Source organism: Lactuca virosa, chromosome 5, assembly GCF_052849685.1.
Source record: "Lactuca virosa cultivar CGN04683 chromosome 5, Lactuca_virosa_CGN04683_v6, whole genome shotgun sequence".
Classification (NCBI taxonomy): domain Eukaryota; kingdom Viridiplantae; phylum Streptophyta; class Magnoliopsida; order Asterales; family Asteraceae; genus Lactuca; species Lactuca virosa.
In genome coordinates this window covers 200,997,528-201,012,223 of record NC_136430.1, presented here as the reverse complement: position 1 = coordinate 201,012,223, position 14,696 = coordinate 200,997,528, and the positions used below count along the sequence as shown (strand labels likewise).

At 39.4% G+C, this 14,696-nt stretch overlaps 3 protein-coding genes across 3 annotated transcripts; all 3 read right to left on the bottom strand.

Annotated features, from left to right (window-relative positions):
* Positions 1–6,441: 6,441 nt before the first annotated feature.
* Positions 6,442–6,921, bottom strand: LOC145112234 (uncharacterized). Its single transcript, XM_079048425.1, has one exon. It carries the CDS (start codon positions 6,919–6,921, stop codon positions 6,442–6,444), a length of 480 nt encoding a protein of 159 aa, XP_078904551.1.
* Positions 6,922–8,990: 2,069 nt separating this feature from the next.
* On the bottom strand, positions 8,991–9,920 carry LOC145112233 (uncharacterized). The gene has a single exon (XM_079048424.1). The coding sequence runs from the start codon at positions 9,918–9,920 to the stop codon at positions 8,991–8,993; it is 930 nt and encodes a 309-aa protein (XP_078904550.1).
* A 25-nt stretch (positions 9,921–9,945) lies between these two features.
* LOC145112232 (uncharacterized) lies at positions 9,946–11,333 on the bottom strand. The gene is made up of 3 exons (XM_079048423.1): positions 10,937–11,333; positions 10,434–10,828; positions 9,946–10,359 (listed from the first exon to the last, which is right to left on the bottom strand). The coding sequence occupies exons 1-3, from the start codon at positions 11,331–11,333 to the stop codon at positions 9,946–9,948; spliced, it is 1,206 nt and encodes a 401-aa protein (XP_078904549.1).
* Positions 11,334–14,696: the final 3,363 nt, after the last annotated feature.

Below are 14,696 nucleotides of genomic sequence, written 5' to 3'. Positions count from 1 at the left end.
AGGGTAAGAATCTAATCCTTAGTCCTTCGTAGGTACTTGAGAATATTCTTTACCGCAGTCCAATGAGCCTTGCCAGGGTTCCCCTGATATCTGCTGATCATGCTCAAAGCAAAGGCCACATCAGGGCGGGTACAATTCATAGCATACATGATCAAGCCAACAGCAGAAGCATATGGCAATTGACTCATCTCGGCTATCTCAGCCTCTATACTCGGGCTCTAGCCTTGCTCAGTTTGGCATTGCTTTGGATTGGTAATTCTCCTTTCTTGGAGTTCTGCATGTTGAAACTTTTCAACACCTTATCCAAGTAGGTGCTCTGACTAAGTCCAATTAGTCTTTTACTCCTGTCTCTTAATATCCTTATCCCTAGGATATAGGCAGCCTCTCCAAGGTCCTTCATAGCAAAACACTTCCCAAGTCGGGACTTCACCTCCTGCAAAGTTGGGATGTCATTTCCTATGAGCAGTATGTCATCCACATACAGCACCAAGAAACTCACTATACTCCCACTAGCTCTGACATAAACACAAGATTCATTTTCGCTTCTTGAAAAGCCAAACTCTTTGACTTTCTCATAGAAACAAAGATTCCATCTGCGAGTTGCTTGTTTCAATCCGTAGATGGTTTTCTCAAGCTTACACATTCTATTTGGGTGTTCTTTACTGACAAAACCCTCTGGCTGACTCATGTAAACATCCTCAGCCAACTTCCCATTAAGGAAAGCGGTTTTCACATCCATTTGCGATATTTCATAGTCATGAAATGCAGCAATGGCTAACATAACCCTAATGGATTTAATCTTTGCTACTGGTGAAAAGGTCTCATCATAATCAACTCCCAGAGTTTGAGAAAAGCCCTTTGCAACCAGCAGCGCCTTGTAAGTGTGTACATTACCATCCATGTCGGTCTTCTTCTTGAAGATCCATTTGCACCCAACTGTCTTACGACCTGGTACATTGTCAACCAAGTTCCAAACTTGATTGTCATACAGGGATTGTATCTCGTTGTCCATAGCCTCTTTCCATTTAGCAGCCTCAGGGCCTGCCATGGCTTCCGTGTAGTTGTTAGGTTCATCCAGATTTACCAGTGTACTATCACTGATAAGAGTGTCACCTTCCGCAGTAATATGGAAACCATAGTAATGCTCAGGTGCATTCCTAACTCGCGTGGAACACCTCAGAGGTACAGACTCGTCAGTCGGATCAACAAGAGTTTCCTCCTCAGGTTGATTGCTCGGATTTGAGGTTCCTTCACCACTTGACTCTTGAAGTTCTTCAAGGTCAATTTTCCTCCCACTGTTTCCTTTGCTCATGAACTCTCTTTCACGAAAGACTCCTCTCCTTGCTACAAAGACCACATTCTCGCTGGGTCTGTAGAAGAGGTAACCAAAGGATTTATGTGGGTAGCCGATGAAAATACACCTCTCACTTCGAGGTTCGAGCTTATCGTGAGTCTCGCGTCTCACAAAAGCCTCGCAACCCCAAATCTTGATGTGGTCCAAGTTGGGAACTTTCCCAGTCCACATCTCATGAGGTGTTTTGGCAACCTTCTTTGTAGGGACTAGATTAATGATATGGGCGACAGTCTCTAAGGCATACCCCCAAAAAGAGATTCGTAGCGAAGCTCGACTCATCATAGAGCGAACCATGTCCAAAAAGGCCCGATTACGCCTCTCAGCCACACCATTCAGTTGTAGTGTCCTGGGAGGTCTCAATTGTGAGACAATCCCACACTCCTTAAGATAGTCGAGGAACTCTATGTTAAGATACTCACCACCTCGATCGGATCGAAGCATCTTAATGTTCCTGCCCAATTGATTTTCTACTTCCTATTTAAACTCTTTAATCCTTTCAAAAGCTTTTGGCTTATGCTTGATTAAGTAGACATAAACATATCTACTATAATCATCAGTAGAAGTCAGGTAGTAGCGATTAGCATCCCTTGTGGCGGTTTTGAAGGGTCCACATACATCGGTATGTATAAGGTCCAACAAACCCTCACCCCTTTCACAAGAACCAGTGAAGGGTGATTTTGTCATTTTTCCAAGCAAACAAGATTCACAACTATCATCTGACTTTAGGTCAAATGACTCCAAAACTCCATCCTTTTGGAGTTGGCCTATGGGTTTCTTGTTTACATGTCCAAGACGACAATGCCACAATGATGCTTTATCCAAGCTAGTAGAAGAATCAATACACAACACATTATTTCCTAGGTTATCTACAACCGGCATAGTTTCATACACACCATCACAAGGTAATGCTTTAAAATAAAGAACATTATTAAAGAAAGCATTAATACTACCAATTTCATTATCACAAGAAAAGGTAAACCCTTGTTTGTACAAACTATGAAAGGAAATAATATTCCTCGCCATTTCAGACGAGTAAACACATTTATTCAAATCTAACTTTAACCCACTATCTAGCAACAAAGTATAAACTCCAATCTTGGTAACAGGTGTAACCTTCTTGTTCCCCATGATTAAGTTTATCTTTCCGTGCTCCACATCCTCACTTCTTCTTAGGCCCTGCAAAGCACAACATATGTGAATACTACAACCTATATCAAGAACCCAAGAATTAGAATATGGTGAGTTATTAGACAATATAGTGTAAATACCTGCATGGGATGGTTTCACTTTCCCATCCTTGACATCCTGCAAGTACTTTGGGCAGTTTCGCTTCCAGTGCCCCTTGTTCTGGCAATAGAAGCAATCAGCATCCTTAGGGATGGCAGAAGGAGTAGCAGAACCACCTTTGGTTCCACTTGATGAGGAGCCATCAAGATACTTTCCCTTAATACCTTTCGAACGGGTCTTCCTCTTCTTCCCTTTGCCTTGCCCGATAGCCAAAACAGGGGTAGCTGTAGGAGTAGGAGTAGTAACAACCGACTTACCTTTAAGACCACTTTCGGCAGTATTCAGAAGTCCTTGAAGCTTGCTCAGTGTAACTTCCTCCTTGTTCATGTGGTATGTCATGCGGAATTGATCATAACACGAAGGTAAGGAGTGCAAAATTATGTCAATTGCCAACTCCTCACGGAAGTTCACATTCAATTTCTGCAAACGGTCGACATACGTTTGCATTTTCTGCATGTGGCCCGTGATGGGTTCACCATCCTTCATTTGGGTTGTTATCATGGAGGAGATGATTTCATATCGCTCTTGACGAGCACTCTGATGGTAGCGGTCCATCAAATCCTGGTGCATCTCAAAAGGATAGTAGTCCTCATAGGACTTTTGGAGCTTGGCTGTCATAGTGGCCATCATGATGCATGTCACTTTTGTAGCATCTCTTTTATGTGCCTCAAATGCAGCGACCTCCTCAGGAGTTGCAGTAGGCTCAAGATCCTTAAGCTCCTTGTCGAGGACATATTCCTTGTCCTCATAACGAGTGACCATCCTAATGTTCCGGATCCAATCCATCAAGTTGGAACCATCGAAGATGACTCTCCCACAAAGGTCCATGAGAGAGAAGGAGCCAGTAGGGTTAGAACCCGAAGCATTTTTGGAAGACATCTAAAAGGAAGAAAGACAAGTTTAGATTAGAATATAGAGTCCTTAATAAAACACCCAAATGTAATATTAAGCCTAGGACCCAACACAATATATTAGAACTTAGAAGAGGGATGCCGTAATCTAAGCTATAATATATTTGAAGGTAGGTGAATGACGATTCACCAATTTCCACCATGAAAACGAAATAAATTATTAGGTTTAATTGGTTTGAAACTCCTAGATTCTTTTGAGATTCATTGAAATTTTCAATGGCATGTTTCAATCTCGAGTGTGCCCTTCAAGTTTTGTGACTGGGATGCCGAGGATCACAAAACAAGGTGTGAATAACCATGCAAATTTACTTGGTACCCTTAATATTATCACCTAATCGATGTGCCGGTTAACCACACACGCTCCACCGATCTATGATAAACATTAAGTCACCCTTTGTTATCCTTACTAGTCCAAGTTAGTGTGCCGGTTAACCACACACGCTCCACCAACGACTTGGTAAGGTACAAAGTGTGAATTTCATGGGTTAGCACCATTTTCACATTTTCCTAAAGTAACTAAGATTGGGAATTACTAAAACATTTAGTTACTTTATAATAATCATTATACTTTTAATGAGAATTAAAGTCATTGTCCTACCCGTTCGGCTAACGACCCTCCACCGATCAAGGAAGCGGTGGGTGAGAGTGGACACCCATCTTCGTGAATGAGGCCTACTAACGGTAAAACGACTTGATCTTATACATATATATAAATATTAACCATTAATCTTATAAATAGTATAAGGGTTGAATTTTAACTTTTAAAATCCTAAGGGTTGGAATTTAAAGTGTGTGTGTCTTTACAAATTCCAAAACTTGAGGGCAAGTTTTGAAACACTTCAAGACTTTTCACTTCATAACTTATGAGTTAAGGGTTCATAAAAGTGAAGACTCTTCATTTTTATGTAACTTATGTGTTTAAATGTTCATTAAAAGAGGTGACCTTTGGAAATCCATAACTTGAGGACAAATTATGGATTCCATTAAAACACATAATTGATCAAGAATTAATCATTAAACAATTTAGCAAGTAATTCCTATGATCTAACAATAACTCATAAGAACATGAATATCCATATCAAAATTTCAAGAACATATGAACACATATAAACATGGAATTTTGATACTAGCCACTGTAAATGGATTAGAACAACCATTAAACCATCTAAAACAAGTTTTAAAACATCAAAACAGTTTAGGGTAATGTTTCTAGTCCATTTCCAGCAGCAAAAGTCGAAAAACTGCATTCTGTGCCTCTTACTCGTCGAGTGCACGAACCTACTCGACGAGTAGGATGAATTTGTGCTTGGACTCGTTGAGTCCCCCCATGGAGTCGGCGAGTCCACTACCCAGACAGCTTAATTTTGTGACTTTTCAACAGTTTGCATCAAGTATTAAAGAAAACAATCCTAGGCTCTAATACCACTGTTGGTGTTTTGAGCAATCTAACACTCCTAAGGTGTTCATGCAACCCTAAAACCTTGGATCTATGTTTTACTAAGAATACATGCAACTTTGATTTTTCCAAGGTTCATAACCTATCTAGCATGGCATGGGGAACATTAAACATAATGGCTAGAATAGTTACATACCTTTCAATTAGTGAGTTGATTCCTTCGAGTTTGAGAGCCTAGCACCAATAATGTGAATGCCTCAAATGGAAATCACAAATCACCACAAACTTGGAAAAACCTTATGAGAGTGTATGCTTGCTTATGGAAATCGGCCACCACTTCTTACACACACAACTAGTGCCATTTCAAGCATCACAAGCTCCTTTATATAGTGTGGAGGATTAGGGTTACATCCATGTAAACCCTAATACCCATGACTCTTCCTTTCCAAGGATCCATGGGTTAAAAGCTCCATGGACTATCCATGGACTCCCATGCATGCCAAGCCCATTCCAAATGAGTATTAGCCCACACTTATATAAATACAAGAGCCCATATTTAATTAGTCACCTTTTTTATCACCAAATTAATTCTAAATTAATTTATGATCAATACTAATTAAATAATATGATTTCATATTAATATATTATAACTTATAATATATTAACAAATCATATACATACATTTCTCAAAAGGTTTAACCATAAATAGTTCGGGTGAAGTGCAACCCACATGGACCATGCCGGGTCGGGTCAAGTATATACCAAATAAAGTTATTGACTTAGACACCTTATCCAACATTTTATGGTGAAGATTCCTCCTTTGTCCTTCCCAGGCTTATCCTACACAACAAGGCAAGCAAACTAACACAATTGATGGTCAATTTTTGAACCTAGGGTTTGTGAGAAAAACTGGAATTCACCATGAAAGGTCCAACAAAGAGCTTCAAGATGAAGTGTAGGGAAAGAAATTTCATACCTTGGGAGAAGATTTTACTTGGAATTGAGGAATCTAAGGTGGTTTAAGAGTGAAATCAGTTTTGGGGAAGAAAAATGGAGAGAAAAACGAGTGAAAACAGTGGGTGTGGTGAAAGAATGAGCATAACCTGGTTTTTTTAACGTTATAGCGCGTCGGACACGGCCCCATGTCAAACAAAGGCACAATGACACGGCCCCGTGTCATTCTCAGACTTGAAATTTTTTTAGCCAACTTCCGGACATGACCCCGTGCCAAATAGGGTCAAAAATGACACGGGCCGTGTCAAACGTTTTGTAAATTTTCACGATTTTCGGTTTCACGCACCCTCCGGTTATCGAAATTCATTTTTCTTTTTTGGAAACTCATTGATAGTTATATGAAAGTTGAAAAGTCATTTGGAACAATTAAAAACGATGAAATGTGAAAAACGAAAATATGACAAAATACCCCCGGTTGCCTCCCGGTTAGCCATCCTTTTTTTAAAATTTGTTGGCTTGACTTGGCCCCTGAATATGCTTCATTCTTGATATGTGGGGTTCTCAACCACATCCATCTCTTCATTCTTCACTTGGAATCCTTCATAATACGGTTTCAATCTATGTCCATTAACTTTGAAAATCTTCCCCGTTTGTTGGCTTGTGATTTCCACCGCACCATGGTCAAAGACATTTGTAACCACAAAGGGACCAACCCACCTTGATCTTAGTTTCCCCGATATCAACTTGAATCTTGAATGGTAAAGCAACACTTTTTGACCTTTTGTGAAGGTTTTCCGAGAGATCATCTTGTCATGATAAGCCTTGGTCTTCTCTTTATAAATCATTTCACTTTCATATGCATCATTTCTGATCTCCTCCAATTCTTGAATGTCCAATTTCCTCTTGTTTCCCGCTTCATCCTCACTCAAGTTGAATTTCTTCACAGCCCAGAATGCTTTGTGTTCAAGCTCAACCGGAAGGCGACACAGTTTCCCAAATACTAGCCGATATGGGGACATAACAATAGGGGTCTTGAAAGCAATGTGATATGCCCATAAGACATCCAACCTTATACTCTTGTCGTTGCGGCTTGGGTTGACTATTTTCTCCAAAATTCCCTTAATTTGCCTATTAGAGACTTCTGCTGGCCTTTTAGTTTGGGGATGATAGGCTGTTGAGACTTTATGAGTCACCCCATACTATATCAAAACGGCTTAAAGCATCCAGTTGCAAAAATGTGTCCCACGATCACTTATGAGAGCTTTTGGACTACCAAACCGAGAGAAAATCTATGCTTTAAGGAAACCCACAACAACTTTGGAATCATTAGTACGGGTGGCCTTGGACTCCACCCATTTGGACACATAGTCCACTGCTAACAAAATATATGAACAACCAAAAGAAGGCAGGAATGGTCCCATGAAGTCTATACCCCACACATCAACTATTTCACAAACTAAGATGGGAGAAAGGGGCATTTGATTCCTAGAACTTATGGACTCGGATCTTTGGCACTTATCACAATGTGCACATAGCACATAAGAATCATGAAAAATGGTAGGCCAATAAAATCCACTATTTAAGACTTTTCTACTAGTCCTTTGGGGTCCAAAATGACCTCCACACGCATAGGAAGGATAAAAGTTAAGTATGGATTGATCCGCACAATACTTCCAAAGGTAAGGTTCATCCCATACATACCTCTTTGCCTCCTTCTTGATTTTGTCCTTTTGCCAACGTGTGGATTCGGGGGGGGGGGGGGGGGATTGATTCGTGACCAAGTAGTTAAAAATGTTCGCATACCATGGAGTTTCATTGGTAACGAACAAATGCTCGTCCGAAAATGCATCACGGATTGGTATGGTGTCTTTGGGTGGTACGATTCAACTTAGATGATCCATGACCAAATTCTCTTTCCCACTTTTATTCTTGATTTCTATATTGAACTCTTGTAGTAGCAGCACCCACCGTATTTACCTCGGCTTCGAATCTTTCTTGATTTGTAAGTGCTTTATAGCTAATGCAAAGACAATGGCCAACAACTCATTTTCTGTTGTTGTGTAGTTGGTTTGTACATTATCCAAAGTCTTGGGCATAGTAAATGACATGATGAGCTCGGTCCACCTTTTGTCCCAACACTGCCTAAACCATTGTGTTGCTCGTGTCACACATGATCTCAAACGGGAGATCCCAATTAGGTGGTTGGATGATTGGAGCGGAGGTGAGTAAATCCTTTAAACGATCAAAGGCATCCTTGGATGGCTGAGTAAACTCAAATTTAACATCTTTTTGGAGTAGTTGACACATCGACACTGTAATCTTTGAGAAATCTTTGATGAACCACCGATAGAAACGAACGAACTTCTCGAACATTTGTCTGGTAAGGAAGACTCTTGATAATATCTGCCTTGGCTTTGTCAACATCAAATCCTTTTTGGGACACAATATGACCAAAAATCGATCTTGTCCATCATGAAATGGCATTTTTCATAGTTTAGCACAAGATATGTGTCAATGCACCTCTGTAGAATTTTTGTTAGGTTGCTTAAACATTCATCAAAGGTGTTTCCATAAACTTTGAAATCATCGATGAAAACTTCAATGATGTTTTCAACATATTCAGAAAGTATGCTCACCATGCATCTCTGAAATGTTGTAGGTGCATTGTATAGACCAAAATACATATGCATGTAAGCAAATGTGCTAAAGGGACAATTGAAGGTAGTTTTCTCTTGATCTTCCGGGACTACCAGAATTTTATGAAATCTCGAGAAACCATCTAAGTAACAATAGTGAGATTTACCTGCTAATCTCTTTAACAACTGGTCAATAAATGGCAGGGGAAATGGTCTTTTCTCGTTGAATAATGCAACTTTCTATAGTCAATACAAACTCTCCACCCGTCTTGCACACAGGTTGGCACCAATTCTCCCTTAGAATTCTTGACAACTGTTACCCCGACTTTTTTTGGGACTACCTGAGCAGGGCTCACCCATTTGCTATCAGAGATAAGATAAATCATACTTGCATCCAAGAGCTTCATGATTTTTTTCTTTACTACCTCCATCATGGGGGCATTCAATCTTCTTTATGCCTCTCGAGCTGGTTTGAAGTCTTCCTCCATGAGAATCTTATGCATGCATAAGGAGGGACTCAACCCCTTTATATCAGTAATTGTCCACCCAATAGCCTTCTTATACTTTTTCAGCAAGGTCACCAACTTATCTTCTTCTGCAATGGACAACTTGTTGGAGATAATGACTGACAAAGTTTCCTTTTCTCCAAGATATGCATACTTCAAATGATCTGGTAGAGTCTTCAACTCTAGCTTAGGTTCCTGCACAATAGAAGGAAGAAGTATTGTGTTAGAAATGGGCAAATTAACATTAGTATTATCATACCTCATTTTCTTCCTTTCTTCCATAAACTCCACAATTTCCAGCAACTCCTCATCATGCTTGAAATTTGCTGCAATTTCTTTAACTAAATTGTTATCAAAATTCCTGCTCAAAACAAACTCCAATGAATCATGGTTAGTCAACTCAAAACACTTTTCAGTCAAAGGTTGGATCGTATCAACAAAATTTATACAATGAACATCACTTGGATACCACATTGCTACATAGATATTGAAATTAATGACCTCCCCATCGAATTCCATAGACAATGTACCATTGTAGACATCAATTTTTGTTCTTGCTATTTTTAAGAATGGTCTACCTAAAAGTATGGAACTCAAGGTTTGGTCATCATCTCCCATATCAAACACATAAAAATCAGCGAGAAATACAAGTTCCTTGACTTGCACTAACACGTCCTCCGATACACCTTTTGGGTGTACTAAAGACTGATCAACAAGTTGAATTATGACTCCTGTTTTTGTTAATGGTCCAATTCTCATTGTTTTATACCTTGAATAAGGTAAGCCATTAATTGATGCTCCAAGATCTAGCATGGCACGTGGCACAAAAAGTTTATCCATTTTACAAGGAACCATGAATAAACCCGGATCCTTCATTTTTTGTTGCCGTTTTTGTAACACGTCAGACACGTTTTTTCCAACTTTCACCGTTTGATTTCCTTTGAGTTTTTTTCTTAGATGTGCAAAGTTCCTTAAGGAACTTAGCATATCTAGGAATTTGTGTAATAGCATCTAAAAGACGGATGTTGATTTCAACCTTTTGGAACATTGACATGATCTCATCATCTTCCCGTTCTCTTTTCGTGCTTGTTAACCTTGAAGGAAATGGTGCGGGAGTGACTTTCACTTCGGTGTCTATTGGCTTCTTTGACTTCGAAGTATCTTTCTTTTCATCTTCTTTGACAGCTTCCTCTACCTCAATCTCATTTTCTTCCTCTTCTTCATCTGGGATGCTTGGGCCTTCATAGTTTTTTCCACCTCTCAAAGTAATGTCACATGCATTATGTTTCAGGTTCTTCTCGGTTTGAGATGGTAGCTTGCGTTGTGATTACATTCTACTCACAGATTGAGCAAGTTGTGACACTTGTTGCTCCAAGCTTTTTATGCTACCTTTAGTTTCTTGTTGGAAGCTTTGAGTGCTAGTAGCAAGGCTTTTGACAATATCCTCCAATGACATGCTTGATGAACCCGCTTGTGGAGGTGGTTGTTGTGGTGGTCTTGGCTAGAAATTATGAGGTTGAAAAGGAGGCCTTTGTTGATGTTGAGGAGATGGTGGTCTTTCTTGGTAACTCCCATGTTGATTTCTTCCCCAACCTTGATTATTGTTCCATATTTGATCACCCCATGGCTGCTCATATCCTCTTTGATTTGACCAAAAATATCCTCCCAAGGCATTTGCTTCTTCATAATCTTCCTTTGAAGTTGAGGGCACATGTCGGTTGGGTGCCCCATTTGGGTGCAAATTCCGTAAGGACGGGGCATGCGTTGCACACCCTTGTCTTTAGCTAACATCATTACCACTTTTGTAAGCTCAGACAATTAAGCTTCAATTTGAGGAGTTTGGACATCTTTTACACCTCGGGGTGCATCCGTGTACCATTCTTCATCATGACTTGAATGCATAGAGTCTTCTGCCATATTCTTGATTACGTTGCGGATTTTGGTTGGAGTCTTGTTGGTTAAAGACCCACCACTTGAGGCATTGAGCAACCTTCTTTCCATTGGAGTCATGCCTTCAATAAAGTATCGAAGGAGTTGATATTCAGTGATTCTATGCTTTGGACAACGGGCACATAACTTTTGGAATCTGTCCCAATATGTGTCGAAGGCTTTTCTCTTATGCTTCTTGATTCCAATGATTTCCCTTTGTAGGGCCGAAGCTTTCATTTCCGGGAAGTATTTGTCCAAGAAAAGGCGTGCAAGATCTACCCAAGTAGTAACCGTCCCCGGTGGAAGGTCATAGAGCCAGTCTTTAGCTTGCCCTAAGCTTGATTTGATCCTCCGTGACATTGTATGGTTTCATGCCCACACACACAATATGGAATTCAGTGAGGAACTTATGTGGATCTTCATTTTCCCAGCCTCTAAAGGTTGGGAGTAAGTGGATGAGCCCAAATTTTAGTTCTAGGTTGGTGGCCGCCAGATATGTGATGCAAAGAGGTTGTTGAGTAACCTCTTTCCTTGCCAATTGGCAAAGGGTTTGCTCGGGTGGTGGATTTGGAGGATCTTGATTCCCACCATGGTTATCTCCCATTGTGTGAGTAGTGGTTGAAATTTTTGTGGGTGTGGAGTTTGGGATATTATGAATAGGTGAAGAGGGTGGAGTTATATTTTTGGGTGAGGATGGTTGTGGTGAGAGTGAGAGAGTTTCTGTTTCGGATGCGGATACACTTGAGAGGGGTATATCCTCCCAAATGTTAATGACTGGAAGGGTAGATGATGAAGAAGTCCCAGAACCTGGTCTCTTCTTATGAAGCTTGGCTTGCTTCCTTAACCTCTTTATAGTCTTTTCGATCTCCGAGTCAATTGCCAGTGGTGTACCTATACGGAAAGATCTAGGCATAAACAATTAGTAACACCGTGTTCCCAGCAACGGTGCCAATTTGTTAGGCGTGTCAAACCCAACAAATAAAGGGGTACAAAATGACTTAAAAAAACACTGTTACTTTGCAGTAAAAATGTAATACAAGATAAGAAAGGTCGATCCACAGAGACACATAACAGGTGCTTATACCTTTTTGCGTAAGGTACAAATGTGGTCACAGAAGTGGGTGGGTGGGGGGTATATGCACTGATTTAAACTAATGACTAAAGTAATAAGTAAATGATTGATTAAATAAAACAAATTCAAAATTTGTAAGCACTCCAACTCTATACAAGACAAATTAGTAATGTGATTCCATGGATGAAATGATATTTACTCAATTTTATCTAAGTTGGTACTTGGAAATCCTAACAAGCTCTAGCACTTCCCATTCACCAAATTGATTAACCAAAATAATATCTTTAATTAATCCTAACCATACCAATCTAATCTAAACATGCTCTTAGAGTTAGGTTGAAAGATTGGATTAAGCTTTATGTGAATGTTCCCAACAACATTCAATACTCCTCACAAGCTCGGGAGTGTAAGAATGTGTGAATTTGATTTACACTAGATTTATTATAAAGATTTCAATTTAGTGCTTGTTACTTTCTCTATTTTGCAAAACAATTACGGATTTTGCACAATGGATAACTTGAATGATTTAACCCTAATTCAAATGTCCAATAAGAACTAAAATTAAAATCAAACATTCAATTGAAATGAAGTCAAATTAACTAGATAGAAATTGGAACAAACAACAAGTCACATGATTCAAATCACAACTAAAAGTCAATACATAAAGTTAGAGAATCTAGGGTTCTAGCCACACATGAATAGAACAAGATCAACAAGTCTAGAAAGGAAATTAAAGTGCTAAAGTGATAACAAAGATGAAATTAAAATGTTTCCAAATGATCTTCTTCAAGCTACAAAGTAAAAACTTCTTCTAAGAGTCGTCCTTGGTCGCCTGGTGTGAATGGGAGTCCGTCCAATGGCCAAAATCCCTGAAATTAGATCATAAAAGAAAACTGTCCCATGAAGTTATGCGACAGACACGGCCCCGTGTCAAATTGTGAAGAACCGACACGGCCCTGTGTCACGCTAAAAGTTGGTATATTTTCTGATCTGCAGCCAATGTATCCATGATGAATCGATTGACACAGACCGTGTCACAAGAGACACAATACCCGTGTCAACTCTTCTGTGATGAATTCTTGCTTTCTTCAGTTTTCTCCGGAAAATCCGCATCTTTGATCTCGACCCTTTTTCACCATCCCGAGTCATCTCCAACCTCCAGAACCACCTAAAATGGCATAAAAATGTTGAAATAAAGTGTGCCATATTTTGTCCTAAAAATAAGTAAAATGCATGGATTATTACTAAAATGAAATGCGAAAGAGTGAATTAAACATGCTTCTATGGTTCATAAAATGCACCTAACAGTCTACCTTCTAAAATTAGAAATTTGAACAAAAGTCAACACATTCCAAAAGTCAACGGTCAAGATTAAAGTCAACTATCAACATCACTAATAGCTGATTCTCACGTCATGACCAACCCATGGTCATGTCGTGGCTAACAAACTTAACCCCGATCCAAAACTTCTAGTTACGAACCACTCACTCGCGATCAAAACCCATTGTCACGTCGTGATGGCCATTCCACCACATCTTGACAGAATCCACCAAAACAATCGGTGAGTCTCATCGTCACGTCATGACCCTCATATGGTTACGTCGTGACTACATCAATTTGGGACAACTTAATGCATTCAACCCTTAATCCTTAAAGCCATCCATTCCCACTTTTTAGAGGACCTTCTTACTCCAAAAACATTATAAAAATTGATGTTTTTTAGACATACATGTCCAATGCATGAATTGAGCTCAAGATAGGTCATAATGATGAAAACTGGAACCATAATCACATGAAAGTGTTCAAAACCTATCCAAACTCCAGATCCAACATATGTAACACTCAGGGGACCTCAAGGACCCATAAAGTTGCCAACTTTATGGAATCCTTCCATCCAAACTTCCACAATATGAAGAAAAAGGGTCAAGAAATTAGATCTAGAAGCATGCAACATAAAGTTTGGATTTTGAACACTTACAATGGTCTAGAAATGGCTCAAATGGAAATTCCAAGCTTTCGAAGAGGTTCTCTATACCACAAGGGCCTTCTTCTTCCATCCAAAAGCACCAAAACACCAAGGGTAAGCTCACAAATAGAGAAGATGGTCTTAGGGTTTGCTTCAAGGTTCAAGAGGATGATGAAGGCTGGAAATGATGCCCTAAATCCGAGATAAGAGGTTTAAATACGGAAGAAACCTAAAATATCATGGGCTTGGGCTGCAACCATCCTCACGTCGTAACCAATACCCTCATCACGTCGTGAGAGCCATCCGAAAACACGTTCTTATCTTTGTCTTTCATGTAGTGACAACCTCCTTGTGACGTCGTGACTTATGGTTTTCCTCAAAACCCATGCATTTGAATTCTTTATGCCATACATTGATCCATTCTGGGAGACTGGTGTTACATTTGTATGTATAGAAAACATTATATTTACTAACAATTGAGTAATATTAGGAAACGATATCTAAATAGAATTTATTTAACGAGATGGTTAATTATAAGCATTATATCTTACCTAAGGTCTAGATTATATGTGATGCTAAAAGTGAGATATACTTAATCTAACGATTGAGACACTTATAACTTGATTGTTGAGATGTTAATAAAAACGACTAAGTATATTTTGCAGTATTATCAAGCAATACTTGA

Bases quoted from the DNA above. Each gene is read 5' to 3' on its own strand.
- LOC145112234 (XM_079048425.1), bottom strand. From the start codon at position 6,921: ATGTCCCCATATCGGCTAGTATTTGGGAAACTGTGTCGCCTTCCGGTT.
- LOC145112233 (XM_079048424.1), bottom strand. From the start codon at position 9,920: ATGAAGGATCCGGGTTTATTCATGGTTCCTTGTAAAATGGATAAACTT.
- LOC145112232 (XM_079048423.1), bottom strand. From the start codon at position 11,333: ATGTCACGGAGGATCAAATCAAGCTTAGGGCAAGCTAAAGACTGGCTC. The intron at 10,829-10,936 runs GTCATGATGAAG...TAATGATGTTAG, and splicing joins AGAAGACTCTATGCATTCAA to CTAAAGACAAGGGTGTGCAA. The intron at 10,360-10,433 runs GTAGCATAAAAA...TCACAACGCAAG, and splicing joins CTTCCAACAAGAAACTAAAG to CTACCATCTCAAACCGAGAA.